The 15,713-nt window shown below is 34.1% G+C and overlaps 1 protein-coding gene across 2 annotated transcripts in view; it reads right to left on the reverse strand.

Moving 5' to 3' along the window:
- DNAH8 (dynein axonemal heavy chain 8) overlaps positions 1–15,713 on the reverse strand; it is a 127,196-nt gene that overhangs the window by 55,816 nt on the left and 55,667 nt on the right. For both annotated transcript variants that reach the window (XM_021389444.1, XM_021389445.1), the window contains 13 exons: positions 15,269–15,373; positions 14,830–14,991; positions 12,685–12,909; positions 11,838–12,010; positions 9,995–10,173; positions 8,504–8,691; positions 6,631–6,717; positions 6,408–6,515; positions 5,501–5,635; positions 4,301–4,462; positions 2,458–2,704; positions 1,109–1,350; positions 889–1,029 (listed from right to left, as the gene is read on the reverse strand). In XM_021389444.1, the coding sequence (XP_021245119.1) occupies positions 889–1,029; positions 1,109–1,350; positions 2,458–2,704; positions 4,301–4,462; positions 5,501–5,635; positions 6,408–6,515; positions 6,631–6,717; positions 8,504–8,691; positions 9,995–10,173; positions 11,838–12,010; positions 12,685–12,909; positions 14,830–14,991; positions 15,269–15,373 (2,154 nt within the window). The remainder of the gene's footprint in view (positions 1–888; positions 1,030–1,108; positions 1,351–2,457; positions 2,705–4,300; positions 4,463–5,500; positions 5,636–6,407; positions 6,516–6,630; positions 6,718–8,503; positions 8,692–9,994; positions 10,174–11,837; positions 12,011–12,684; positions 12,910–14,829; positions 14,992–15,268; positions 15,374–15,713) is intronic.

Below are 15,713 nucleotides of genomic sequence, written 5' to 3' on the forward strand. Positions count from 1 at the left end.
AAAATAATATGAGTAGAACACTGACTTGCTCACATTTTCTGAAGAAAACCTAATCAAAAACAACACAGAAATATAGTTAATCTTTGTACCATCTGCTGTTGCTATTCATCTGCAGCAAAATACTTCAAACAACTGAAATTCTGAAGCTAAATCCACAGTGGACAGGAAAGAGACATCAGGTGCTAATTGGCTAGTTTAATATTAATTGTGGTGTTAGCAAAAATATTGTCTTGTCTGCTCTCTTATTCTGAATTTATGACACTGCCGATATGAAACAGATTAAATGGTCAAACACAGAGTCTAGAGACTCAGAATCAGCATGTGATAACTAATTCATAAACTAAACAGCTGGAGACATGCAGTATAGGATTGGTAATCATGGTAGATCTGTGAAGCAAATATTCATTATTAAAAAAAAAATCACTGATCGGCTCCCACTTGAAGAAAAATTGTGACTGGCAGGAAGGGGAATGCAAAAATAACTATGCTGACCTTGGAAGCACTTACTGACAGAAACCACATCTGGAGATAAAAAGATAATTCTGCTGAAAGTACCAGTAGATTTAGTTTGATGCTTACTGCAAATTGTTTGGTGTTTATGGAATTGGAATGAAACCACTAGCTTATTAAACATACACTTCTGAAATCCAACTAAAGCTTGCAAATTCTATTCAACACAAGACTAGTTTAAATGTGAAGGAATAAAGAGAAGTTCATTCTGCACATCTCTAACCGCTCCTCCTGTAGTCCTCAAGAAACTAATATTAAGGTTGTGGTTTTCTTCATCATAAAACAATCTTTTCAAATGAAATTTTATTGTTATCATGTTGTTCAATTTTGCAGACTTACTATGTCAATTCATGCAAAATTACACAGTATCTGTTTTACCTGCATAATGTAGTTACATTCCAGAAGCTCCATTTTTGGATTAAGGTTTAGTTTCATGTACGTATATGCTGGTTCAAAGATTCTGTCATACAAACTTTGTAATACTTCAGCTTCTTGAGGAGAACGTTTTTTCAGCCATGCCTGAAAAACATCCACAATGTTATTCTGCATAAATATATAACCAAGTAAAATTAGGACTAGCTAGCAATGATAATCTTACTTGTAATATTGGTCTCCAGCTAAGAGCAGAAGAACTGATGAAGACCATACCCATACGCGAAACTGTTGCTGGAGAAGCATTCTCTATGTTGTGGACTTCAAATAACAGCTTACATGTAGGAGACATAGGAATTCGATCTCCATTTGCTAGAGTGAGAGTCTTGTTATCATCCAAAACTGAATTTAGATTCTCAATCCAGATCGCATCGACAGGACCATCTAAAATCAGAAACACATTTTCACCTGGAAAAAAAAATCACAATGAAAAGAGTTACAGTTCATATCCCCATACTTAAAGAACAAGCTTATTGTAAATTCTACTGTCTCCACATATAGTCTTTACTGTATGAGTTGCACAGCTAGTAAAGGCATCATCTCTGAAATAAGCAAATGAAGGTACGATTATATCTTTATAATGTACGTCTGTGATGGGATTACCTTGGCTGTCTGCATACAATCCGCTACCCATTCTCTCATTCTCCCTCCTCAACAGGAAAAGGGAAAAAATTAAGATGAAAATGCTCACAGATTAAGGCAAAGACAGGGAGATTGTTTAACAGATACTGTCATGCAAAACAGACTTGGGAAAATTAATTTAATTTATATAAAGGATATTTACAGAAAGGATCTTAAGATACTTGAATTTTTACAGAGGAGAGCAACAAAGCAGGTAAAAGGGCTGGAGGACATGTCCTATGAGGAGAGGTGGAGGTCACTTTGTTTAATTTCGATAATAAGTGGCAGAGAGGAAACGTCATTGCTCTCTGCAACTTCCTGAGGGGAATTGGAGAGAGATGTACTGGTCTCTTTTCCCTGGTAATCAATGATAGGACATGCAGGAGTGGCACAAAGCTTCACCATGGGAGGTTCACACTGGGGGCACTGGGAAAAATTTCTTCACTGTGAGGGTAGTTAAACACTGGAACAGCTTCCTAGTGAGAAAGGGAGCTTTGGTGTCTTCGATCTCTGTGTGATATATTCATCTGATGCAGATGAATATATCTCCATGAAAAGGAATTTCAGTACGCTGCAATCAACACATGAAAAACAACAGAAAAAAAAATATTAAAGCTTGTGCAATAAGTACAAATAAATCTTCACTGTTATTTATCAGCCTCCAAGTAACACATCTGCCTAGCAGAACTGAAGTGACAAGGAAACAATTTTAATGTTGAATGTTAATATTGAAATAACAAGTTTTAAAACTCTTCCTCTCTTGTGAAGAGACCTGCAACATCATCTGTAGTTGTTTTCAAGAGGGAACTTCTCCATATTTTCAAACTTGGGATTCTTTTCAACACATCATTCAAGAAGCATTTTCATGATAGCACAAATATAGTACTTACATACCCTTTTTAGCTTTCAGTGTTTTCCTCCACAGCGTAGAAAATATTCCATCTGTCCAATCATTAGTTGCAGCATCTAGTTTTCCAAACATCTGAGGAGCTGTAATAGCTTTGGGATTCATTCGCATTTCTCTATGAGGTTGTCCACATTCTGTCAATGCTCTCATTAATATAGTTATAACCATTGTTTTTCCAGATCCACTGGGTCCAAGTGTCATGAGCCCATGACGTACTAGAGACGTTTCATACAACTATTAAAAAGCAAAATATTTTGAGAAGCATGCTTTTGGAAGATTTTTGCTTATACTTGTGTATGTTTGATAGTTACAGATTATAAATACATTAGACATAAAAGATTAGGAGCTCAGAAATCTGTTTGTGTTTGCTTATTTGTAGTGTTTCATGGAATTGCACATACTCTCATATTGTAATCTTCTAAAAACCCTGGGATTTTGTAAGTTATGACCATACAGTCAATTAACAAATCTAACACTTCAAGGACTTCCTCTCAAATAATTACATACTCATAAATCAACAATATGCCATAAGTCGAACCGACCCACACTATGTACAAATTACTCTAGTCAAAAATCATAGTTTAACTATTAAATCATGAGTTTACTAAACATGTCTTAAAAATGTTCCAAGAAGAAAGTAAGTAATTTCTTGGAACACCTTAAGAGCTTTGTGTCTTTTGCTTTTCAGTCACAATGTAGTTTAGGTATAAAGAGCATGCAATATAAAGTAAACAAAACATACTACACTACTACGATCCTAGTGACATGTAGGGTCTATCTCTCAATTCCTCAAGTGCCAAGACCAAAATATTATGTCAAGATTAAGCAACTTTACTGTTGTTTGTAAGCAACATTGTTTGCAGCAGCTATACCACATCTCTCATTCAGATTCTCAAGTTTTCTTACTCGTTTTTACTTAATAATGCTGCGTTCAATTAACAGGGATACATATTGCACTTAGGTGTGGTCTTTCCACAGCATTCACCTCGCTAATGCACTTCAGAAAATGCTAGCTTTGAACACTACAGACACAAATTAACAGTAGTTAGGCTGGTTCACATCCTTTGAAGTCTAGAAAACCAAGTCTCTTCATAGCTTTAACAATTCAATCACATATGTCCTTGAAAGAAACAGTTCATTCAAACTTGGACCTTTGGTTCTTTCCTTTTGTAGTACTTCCAGTGTGTTCGCTTGCATAATTAACCTCATCACAGGTTTACATAAGGTTGTAATAGCATATACTAAGACTGTCTGAGGCCTCTACACATCCTTACACTTTATCTCTTTAAACCCAATATATATAAAACGGATGATTACCCAACCAGAACACAGATTCTTAACACTTATGTGAGAAAATATTTGTTTACTACAATATTCACTCAAATATATAAATACATAACTCTTGTATTTTTCTTTGCCCTGTGACAAGTCTTTTAGCTCTTGACCTCTAGAGGAGTTGGGACCTGACTATTTTTGTTATACTTTATTTACTGCCTTGGCCTTCAAAATGCCTCCCAACCACTCTTATGCCCTACTGCCCCTACTCTAGTCTAAGAAACTCATGTTTAGAGAATTAAGTACATGCTTTTCTCCTTCATTCAGATAATTCTGATGCACTACAATATATGGAAAAGGCCGGGTTAACAGCATTCTTTTTTTCTTTTTCTGGATATCAATAAGTAATAGATTAGTCTTCCTTAGTGTGGTCTACACACAAACTTTATTTTATTTTTATACTAGCAGCACAAGTCTTTGAACGAGACAGCGATTTAACCACTAACATGGTGTTCTGACTTGCATTGTTAAGAAGATATTAGAATTTTTTTTTACCTGAACAAGCTTAAGATTCCATGGTGGATGGTTAGTCAATCCTGCCTCTTCAATCTGATTAGCTACTGCAGCCTGAAGTTCATTATATTTATTACTGTCCAACTGCAACCCCGGAAACAGATCATTGATAAGACTGAGAAACAAGGGCTCATCTTCATCTATCTGAAAAAGTTATTTGGTGTTAAAACGTAGCTATCCAGTTATCCAACATTCTTAAACCCAAATTGATATATATTGTAAAATATTAAAGAATAAGAATATAGTTTTTAAATACAGGTGCTTATGTACGTAAGCACAATCAACCAACAGGACAGCTCACTAAGCTGACAGCATTTTGATAATGTCATCTGTATGTCATGTGAAAAATAAATTTGAAATTTATTTCATTTCTCACTCAGTACACACTGAATCTAGCTGTATAATCCCCCAGCAGTCACAGCATATGTTGGTAAGAATATCCTATCTGGAAAGAAATATTTCATAACTTCCTCTTCTAGTGCTTAAATACTGTTCCTCCAAATCCTACCAAACACTTCACCATTATCAAACTCCCTGCCAGCGAAAAAGCATCAAATGGATTTAGGCCATACCTGAGCAAAAAATGCTAAATTTCACAAGGCATTTCCACTACTACTAAATTCAATGCTGCTGTAACAGAACCATAAAAATCCTGGATTCTGTGCTTTCACTTCCTGGAAGAAACACTTTATTCATTGTAAACATATTTATGGTAACTATATTGATGTAACTATTCAAGCCACTATCTATCCAGTAAACTCATACTTATCAGTGGAAAAAAAAAAGAAAACAAAATGAAACAAAACTCTACTTATAAAGTGTATGATCTTTCAATTCTAATACTTAAAGAGCACCTGTAAAAATTTTTAAAAATGTACAAAAGATTTCTCATTCCTGCTGGATACCATATTCTATAGATTTGGTGCATACATTGGATTTATGGCACATAAATTTAATTCATATTCAAATTATTCAGTTTATCGATGGTACAGTAATCAGTCTGAACCCATCACTATGTAAAATGTCATACCCACAGCCAAACCACTATTAACCTATTTGAATCTTTGCACTCTAATAACTGTTTTCAAGTTTAATGAATGCTCACTGCTGCTTTATTATAACACAGTGATGACTAGGTGTCCTGCCTATTTATGGTGCTAAAATCTTAAATTAGATTCTTACCAGCTTTGAAAGATTCATATCTCTTAGCCCTCTCATAACAATGCTTAATTCACTTTCATTTGGTCTGGCCCTTTTTTGAGTTCCAAGAGTCCTAAGTACTGAAAGGATATTCCTCAGGCCAAAGTCATAATGAACCTAGTAGAATGTGAAAATACAGCTTATGCATCAGTAACAAGTTCTCTAGCTTTATTTCATTAGTATAGCAAATCTTACTTGTCTGTTCTATAGTATAGTTATCTTGCCTGGTAAAGGTAGCTAACGTTGGAATTGTTACTATTGTTTAGGAATTACTCTGTTAAAATAAACAACGGATAAGTTTATTTTCAGGAAGGAGGGCATAAGCTTTCTAGTTTGGATTTCATTGACTTCACCATTTATGAATCGATATAGCAATTATTTTGTAGCTTTCTATATCAGTGTTCTAAAAAAACAGTATTTGCATTCTACACTGGATGTTCCCAACAAAGGCAACTTAAACCCAAAACTTCAGATCAAAGCAGTGCTGTGAACTGCAAAGCAGTGCTGCAACTTAAATCAAGCTTCAGACATTCCTCCTGCAGTTTACAAGCTACAGATGCTTTCTCTTGCCTTCACTAATCACTACAGAAAAATGAGACACAAGGTTAATTTTCCCTGCATACAACATTTAGGCAGATAACTTCATACATGTGCAACTACAAGTTATATTTTTTAACACTTAGACAAATGCATGCATGTGACTACACATTCATGAACTTACATGGTTCAAAAATGTTACTAGAAAAATACTTGAATTGTATTTCAACTATTTAAATATTTTTTTTAAAGCTTAAAAGTGATTGTTCAGAAACAACTTGCACAAATCAAAATCTAAGGGGTTTCACTGCATAAATAGTAAGACAAAGGGAAAGAGGATGCATAACATTACCTGCTTAGTGAGCTGCTCCTCACAAAGTTTATAAAGAACAAAGAACTTCTGAGACAAAACCACATTATCAATAAATCCATAACTTGCAAGCTTAACTCTTATAATTATCTGAAACACAATTTATTTCTTTTAGAAATAAGGTTTTTTTAAGATAGACAAGCAAATTAAAATATTCAAATAACAAAGTACATTTTTTTTCTTTCAGTTCAGTCATTAATTGTACCTGTCTATCTGGAACCATCATTGACACAGTTCTAAACAGAATTTTGAGATTTTCTGGCAATTCTTGACGTCCAGCATATCCAGGATTCTATGAGAAAACAAACTGCATTATTATTTACACAGTCAAATAATATTCTTTTTACTTTTTGTGAAAAGTAAATTTATGCATAAATAACTATAAATATAATGAAATGATTGTTCATTAGGAAGAGTAGTTACTCTAAGGAGAAATTTCTAGTAACTAAAGAATACAAAGTTGATACTAGCTTAACTGACACTGATCAAATGTTAGGCATTAGGGCAGAGGTAGGTCCTTCTGACATGTTAAAGATTCAACAACTAGCAAGAGCCAACAAAATAGTAAGCAGTCTATGGTAAAGAAATATGATAAATATAGAGAACATCTTCATATCTGTAAGTTTATCTTTAAAATATAGATTCTCAGTGAATGTTTAATACTTTGTGAGTGAATCCCATCTCCTGAAGAAATCTAAAAAATCTAAGAAATTGTAATCTTTTCAGTGATAGCACTGACTTAAATAATGGTTTAAAAACCCAAAAAGTATATTTTGTAATGACAGTAAAAATAACAGTCAAAAAAATTAAAACTTGAAAACGTTACACCAAATCACATGAAATACAGTTTTAACGACTAAGTTTGACTAATAGAGGATTTCCTGAAGCTTGCTGCAAACAGGTTGAATAACTGATATCAAACAGGTCACATTCAAAACATTATAAGTGATAAAATGATATTTATAAGCACCTTAGTTATTACCCTACACTTGAACGTGCAGATGTGTATTTTAATTTCCCATAAAGACATCCTAGATTGCCACCTGCCTTGGCTTCAGGAAACATACACTATAAAATTCTCCGCCCGTGAGATTACAGGAATCAGTCCTGCAAAGCTTCTGGAATCCCACAGCAACAAAGCAGCATATTCTGAAAGTTCTTATTCTAAATCCAGGAGTTTGTGTTTCTACCTTTGGGTAATAGTTGGTAATCTCTCATCTAAAATTCTATATATAGTACTTTGCCTTTTTTTTTTTTTTTTGCACAGATTATCAATTCAGTAGTGGGACTTATCTTTGATGTATATATACTGCAAGAATTTTTCACAAGTTGTCATTGTAAGGGAACAATGCCACCAATAAAATTTAATGATGCACGACACAGTTTTGTCATAATGCCTATGCTAAATCCAAGATTTGTGCACAGAGCAGAGTGGATCCCTTTGCCACAGAAGGCCAAAACTGGACACCCAGTATTGTGCTTATCAGTTTAGACACATCCTGTATCAGCAAATGAAAGGATCTTATTTTTTTCACTGGTTTTGAAAAGAGCTGTTGTCATCACGATGTGATGAGGGGGATAATCATACTCATCCTCTGAAAATCAGCTTTATTTATTTTTTTGTATCCACATAAAGTATCCATTAGACAAGACACACCTACTTAAAAATTGTCTTTCCTATACCTTCAGGTTTAGGAAAAGGATCTCTTTTTTTTTCCTTACAGTAGTTTTCTCACTAATAATGTTAACATATTTCATGTTAAGGTAGTTAAGCACATTAGTGTTTCCTCTCAACAAGCACAGAGAATGCTGAAAGTTTGGCCAAACTTTTAGGTAGACAATGTAATGAATTGCAGTAAAGCAATGAGGGGATGCAATGCACCAAACCTTCGGAATAATCTTAAAGTAAAAACTAAGGCATGCAATTCACAAAGAATTATTTATGTGTTCTGCTAGTTCAGTCTATTTCTATAGCAACAGCTCCAACTAATTAATCAAGTAAGTTGCTTACACCTTGTCACGTAATTAATGTAATATGGCATAATTTGTCACTTCTAGGGAATTGCTGCTATATTTACCATTGTTAGGAAAATTCCAAACTCTGGATTTAAATCTACACAGTCTCCATCAGAAAAAATGAACTGCTTTTTTCTTTCTTTTCTTGCTGTTAAGATAATATAAATTTGTTGTGCTGCTACTGACAAGACAGGCAACTCAATCCGGTTGAATTCATCAAAACATCCCCAAGATCCAGACTGTGCAAGACCTAAAAAAAAGGGGCAGAAAAAAGTATAATCTGTTTTTTCTTCAGGTATACTTGAGATATCTGAACTATATGTCTGTCTTTTTCTTCAAATAACAAAATAAAATTGGCTTTATTTATTGCCCTGGGACCAAGTTCTAACTTCCTCCAACCCACCTGAGTATTTTCATATCTATATTCAGTTTTCTACAAAATGCTTGCTAGTGAATCAAAATCAAAAATACCTTTTGTGATCTTGGGGCATTCAGCAGATTTTGGTACTGATCTTACCATGAATGAAGCCTTTAATGCAGCAATTTGATTATTTTGCAAAAAGCAATTGTTCATCTAAAAAATAAAAATGGAGCGACTTACAACTTCAAAAAACTAGCCCTAACATGTTGCAGAAAAAAAAGTCCTGTTTTTTTATTTTTATTTGTGTCTTCACTTTCAAAGAGGACACTTTTAGAAATACACAGCTTTAGACAATTTTATGCTATGATTATTTCTTTGATAAAATAAGCAACAACAAAAATCTGAGTAATTTCACCCTTTACTTCTCAGTACAGACAATACTATAACTTTGAAAAATCATCTGTCAGAAACTTCATAAGTCTAACAAGTCATTTATCTAGGACAGAATAATTCCATGCAGCAGTCCAGGCTTGGTGCTGACTGGCTAGAAAGCAGTTTTGCAGAAAAGAACCTGATGTCATCCTTAACAACTGAGCATAAATCAGAAATATGCCCCTGCAGCAAAAGTATCCAGCTGCTTATTATCCAAAAGTTTGAGGGAAATCATTGTTCACCTTTACCTTGCACTTGTGAGATAGCAGTTGTAGCAGCATATACAGTCTGAGGCTTTCCAGTAAAGGAAAGACATTGGTTTACTGGCACAAGTCCAGCACGTGGCTGGCATGATGGCCAGGGTATGGAGGACATGATTCAAAAGGGGAGGCTGAGAAAATACCGTTTCTGTAGCCTGAAGAGAAAGCTAAGAGAAAAGACTACTGCTGTTCATTGGAGGAGCTGAAAGCTGAGAAGCTGGAGCCAGACTCTTCTCAGAGGTGCACAGTGGAAGAAAAGCCAGTGGCCACAGGTTGCAATGTGGGAAAGTCCAAGACAATGCAATTACCAAAAAATTTACGATGAAGTTCATCAAACACTTGAACAGTGGCCCTGAAGTGTTCTAGTCATCCCTGGAGATATTCAAACCCAATAGAAAGAAGGTCCTGGCAACCTGCCCTAAGTGCATCTCCTCTGAGCATGAGGGACTAGGTGACCTACAGAGGTCCCTTCCATCCCATATGATTCTATGAAATCTTACCTTTGAAAATCCTACCCAAACCTCTGAAATCCATTTGATCAGAACAGTTGAAGACTACTACATATTTCCCCAGAGCCTTTCCCATGTCTTTCGTCGTTTCTGTTTTACCAGTTCCAGCTGGTCCAGCTGGAGCTCCTCCCATGTTCATTCCCAAAGCTTGAGCTAACGTTATATAGCACCTATAAATGATAATCATATCAATTTATTAAACTATGCTGAACATATGTTTATATAAATACAAAAATGAGTTACGTGACATATCCTTGTGTTAAAGCATCAATTCTTAAGCAATAAGCAATAATAATAATAAGCAATAAGCAATTCCATTGATTTCACTTGAGTACAGGAATTTCACAGTGGCTAAATCATAAAACATAGAATTTAAGCATTACTAATAAAACAAAAAAACTATTCATGTGGTCTTTATCTAGTACATTAAAAATAAACTAGCACATCAATGAACACCACAAAGGAATTTAATTGTCATTAATTCTTTTTGAAGCAAAAATGAGCAGATTCTGATGTTAAATGATACCATCTTATCATATTTATCAATATCTTAATCTTTATAGCATTCACTAGGTTAGGTTACCTTTGTCTAAATCTTGAATTGTGAAAGAATAAGGATACATGTCCCTCACCTTGAAACTTTGAATCCCTAATTTATTTTTATTTTTTTTCAGTCCTGAAGAGTCTTGACTGCCATTTTAGTTATATGTGATCCTTATGATTTTCACACAGTTAAGTGGCAGAGAAATACTCAGATTAAAATGACCAGGTTTCTATACACCTGAGGAGTTATCTTCACTGTCAAATTATCTCTATATAACTAACATATCTAAAAAGCATTTCTTCAGAGTTCTTAGTCTATAGAGTTTAATAACTACCTAGTTCCTATGGTTTAGATTGAATCATTGTGGTGTTTCATGCCAAATTTGCACTACAAGGGCCTTGATGTTTATCATGTGACTGTTAACTAATAAGAAACATAAATAACTTGAAGGTTTTTCTTCTATGGGTCTATTGGGGTCAAGACAAATTTTGGAGCAGAAATTAAATTTTTGTACTGAAAACATTTGATTGCTGAGTGAAGTACTATATAATGCAGAAACGGACGGAGCTTTCTGTATTGTCACAATAGCAGTCATACCTATTCTGGAGAAACAAAGATGTTCTAAAAAGCTGTACAGACCCATATTCCACATAAATAGCAAAATGAATAATGGTATCATGGAAGTTACTGTTTATCGAGTGAAATTTTTGGCAAGCAAAGTATCTTTTGACTGTCTAGTTTCCCGTTTGGCCAAAAGTGACACCTCAAGAAAGGAATAAAACAAGGACTAGGCCATGAAACTCCAAAGGAAAAACATTAATCCACATTTGAAACCAAGTTAATGGTTGTTTCCCAGTACTAATAATTAGTTGTCTTAGGCTTTCAAAGACACTTGGGGGAGTAAGGGTACTCCTTGACACGAAGGGTAGCCACAAAATCCTCATGGAATCCTTTATTACAGAGCTTGAAACGTGTGATCTAATCTTTCTTCTCAGAATAGAAATTCTGCAAAAACTTACACTAGTGTGTAATTACTCAGTTCTGCTAGTAGATCTTTTAAGACCATGGAATGATAAAACTGTTATAAGAATGACTAAGTGTACAAAATGGTGAGATCACATTTTATTTTTTTAATTTTTTTTTAGGATATGATTAAGCAAATGTGTGAGAAGACTTTCAATAATGACGTAGCCCACACAGGGCTTAATTCAGAATATTCCTCTTTGAAGATACTATGTTAAATAAACACAATATATAAAAATGTTTATTACATATAATTCTGTTTCTAACCTGTCTGTGAGAGGTGTTATAACCAGACGCTCAGTGCAACCCAGAAATTCGTTTTGGTAAACAAAATCAACATCTGTAATGGATACCACAGCTTGATCGAGATCCTCCTTGAAATAAAACCTAGATTGCTTTAGCCATTCAAAATCAGTTGGTGATTTGATGTGCATTTTTACCTTGAAAGAAAGTAAAGAAATATATATGTTATAACTGAACACTCATTTTATTATATTTGATAACTGCAATAAAACCCTAATTTGCAAATAATTAGAATAATGAGTGATTATTCAAGTTAGAGTTCCTAAGAAGTAAGGTGAAGTGAATATAAACCTCACATCATATTTACAGATGTTTTTTAAGCTGATTAACAAACTACTGGATCATTTCAACTGATTATAATCAACTCCATGTTAATCAAGTGAAGCTTAAATTGCATTGGTTGTGTAGCTAGCTAATCCTCCAAGTGAAATTAGCAATCCACATTATGTGAATTCACCAAACACACGGTAACAAAGGGCATGATGCAGGAAGGATCTAATGGAGACATAGAAGGTAAACTCTGTACAATCTGTTCATGTCATCAATAAAAATATTGAGGGACAGATAGCGTTTCTCATAGAATAAAGGAATGTAAAGAATTTAGCAGACTCTAAGAAGTTCAAGCAAATGCTTGGCAAAATCTGTTGTTTTTAGGATTTTTGTCATTTGTTTTTCTTCTGCATATGCCCTTTAGGAACCATAAAGAAAATCCCAGTAGCCTGCTCCCTGAAAGAGCAGGAAAGACAAAGAATAAATTAGGTGTTAATGGAAGATAGCAATCAACAGTCAGAAATCAAAACCTGTAGTTTACCAGATCATCAAAAATATCACGCTGGTGTACATGAATGGTAATGAGTGTTTCAAATTTCATTCTGTCGAACTTGGAAAGATCATGTGTGGTCTGGCTAATCAACATATTCAAAATATCCAGAAATCTCCCATTGGTCACTTGCATAATTTTTCTGTCCTCTTTAGCATTCTGTAGAGCTTCTTCTGAATCACGTGTCCATAACATTTGAATTCCCAGTAATCCAACCTACCAATTTAATAAGTGAATGAATACAAAATGATAACCTGTTAAATGCTACCCTTTTTTTAAATGCTTTGGGCGTAATGTGAACAATAAATTATGGCATCAAGAGTCCCAAATTATCACTAGCTCCCATTATGATAATACCTCACCATAGTGTTCTGCCTGAGTTAGTTGATTCTGCTACAGGATTTCAAACTGCTGAGTAAGCGTTTTTTAAGTTACAAAAAGTATCATACACGGAGATATGCACAAATTAAGCATAACCCTCAGTTTCTCTTACAATCCAGTGTATGTGTATTCTAGTATTAGAAACAAACTGATCTTACACTGTGGGGAGACATTCTGCTGAAAATTATTCTCTGACAGTTCACAGCTAATTAAAGAACATTTTTTAAAAATGTGTTCATATTCTACTGAACATGAGATGCATTACTATATTGATAACTAGTAGTCCTCATTAGAGCACTCTGACCTAGTAAGTATTTTTGGTTTCAAATAAATCTAGGACATTGAGTGTAAACTGCAGTCTCAGATTTTGGTTTCCATGTATCCATTTAACGATATATGATTTCCATAATCCAATTGATATCCATGACAAAACATGACAGAAGAGAATTCTATTAGTACCCTTCTTTCCCACATTGTTACATTTACAAAGCACCAAGACCTAACACTCTGACATCCACTTTTTACTTTTTGTCTCCAGTATCCGTAACAAGTTCAAGGCTACAGAGATTGTGAAGCAGGAAATATCTGCTCATTTTAGAATAATTTGGCTATCAAAAATCTAAATTAATTTATTTTAGAATGACAGCTGAGTTAGTGGGGAAAAAAACACCTTTGGATGCAACTTTTTCAAGCTGTCTAAAACAGAAGCATCTGAGCCAGTAAAAAGGTAATTCAAAGGAATGAAAACATAACACATACTTTATTTTGCCTAATTTCTTCTTTGTCCTATAACAAAGCATTCATTTCTCTGTACTTTCCATTTCTTGACTAAAGACCGTTTTCTTCTCTCCTCTCTCCTCCTACCCTGTCCACTGCTTTTAACACAATTAATTTGTGCAGTCTCAACAATTCTAAAATTTGGATTGGGAAATATGATCTTTGCGGGTGATAATAAAGCCACTTCAAAATGTCTGACATGTAAGCAAAACAGTACATCATTTTTTTTTTTCTTCAAGTAATAGACATCTTAAATTCTGCTAAGATAAAAGAGTTGTCATAAACACAGCTTTAAGATAATTCTGTTCAAAATCTAAATGTCCTGAACAATTTTTAAAATTAGGAATGTACTGGCCAGTTTTAATATTTGCATAGATTCTATAAAATAATTGTGCCTGCTGGTATAATGATTAACGAATGACTGGGTCAGAATACAGAAAGGATAAGAAACAATTCATTATTTGCTAATTAAATTTATGATCAATCACGAAGATGGACAAGTCTCTATGCAAACTAGAATCTTTCAAGATAGGCTTCTACTAGGTGTGTATTATAATGACAAAGACATGAATTATGAAGTAAGTGTCATAAATCATCATGAGATCATAAATCATCACAAGATGAGATAACCATAATCATAGCCCTTGCAAACATAAATTATGAGAGAGAAATCAATCAGCACAATAAATTTTCCTTGCATATCAGAGAGGTTCAATAGCCATCACAGAAGATGTAAGCTCTACTTCATATTTTCCATGAGAAGACAAAATTATTTTAAAGTGGATTACAAGAAAAATATTATGCTATACATAGTGTAACAAAATTGAATTTGTCAAAGGCTGCCTACTACTGGGTAGATCCATTTCCTCTTTGGAAAATTCCTCATAGACAGTCCATTAGTCTATATGTTGTTTATTTCCCAGGTCCCCCACCACACAGTCCAGACTGCACACACAATTCTACGTTCGGTATTCTCACCTGTGCTGGAAAGTGGTTAAGAAAACTCAGCAAATCATACCCTGTGTCACTAATTTGGTAATATGCTGCCCTAATTATACTGTGCAATGAAATCTGCTGCACACGTAATAAATTCTGCAACCAGAGCTCTACTGGTCCTTTTGCAGTCACTGGAGTGTCCAACTGAGAAAGTAATAAAAGTGAAAGGTAGAAAGTAAGACATAGTTAAACTTCTGTTCAACATTGTTAGTTACTACATAGTTACTAAAGTTCTTTGCATAACAATTATAAATGTATATACTATACTGCAGAAAATGATGACAATTTTATTACACTGATGACTGAAACATTCATTTGTAATTAACAGTAATTCAACTTAATATATATTTGTATATTCAGTAATAGAGTGATTTATCTGTTACAAAATCTGTGTGGGGAAAAAAGAAAATCAGCAAATTACTGGTATTTTTTCTCCTTCTCTTGATATGACTGCCAGTATGCGATCATAGTCCTTTTGGTGAAATTCTACTTCATTTATATTGTCGGATATGGAAAGCAGATGCGGCTGTAAGGATAATTCAAAATTAATTTAAATTATACAATAACATTAATTAACACTAGCATAGAAAAAAAACCCCAAAATTTAAAGTAAGGCTATATAGTGAAGATTTGTCTGAACTTATGGATAAAATTCAGGCCAACCAAAGGTAACAACTGCAGAAATATTTGTGTAGGATTTTATCTCAATGTTACTTTTTTGTATTATGTTTTTACAGTTTTCAGAGGTGATCTAGCAGAACAAAGATCAGTTATTACATTAGACCTACTATTTTACCTCAACTCTTAGCTACAGTCCAGAGTAGCTGGACTGATTTAGCACTATACTAAGCAACAAGGTCTCACAG

Source organism: Numida meleagris, chromosome 3, assembly GCF_002078875.1.
Source record: "Numida meleagris isolate 19003 breed g44 Domestic line chromosome 3, NumMel1.0, whole genome shotgun sequence".
NCBI classification, from domain to species: Eukaryota; Metazoa; Chordata; class Aves; order Galliformes; family Numididae; genus Numida; species Numida meleagris.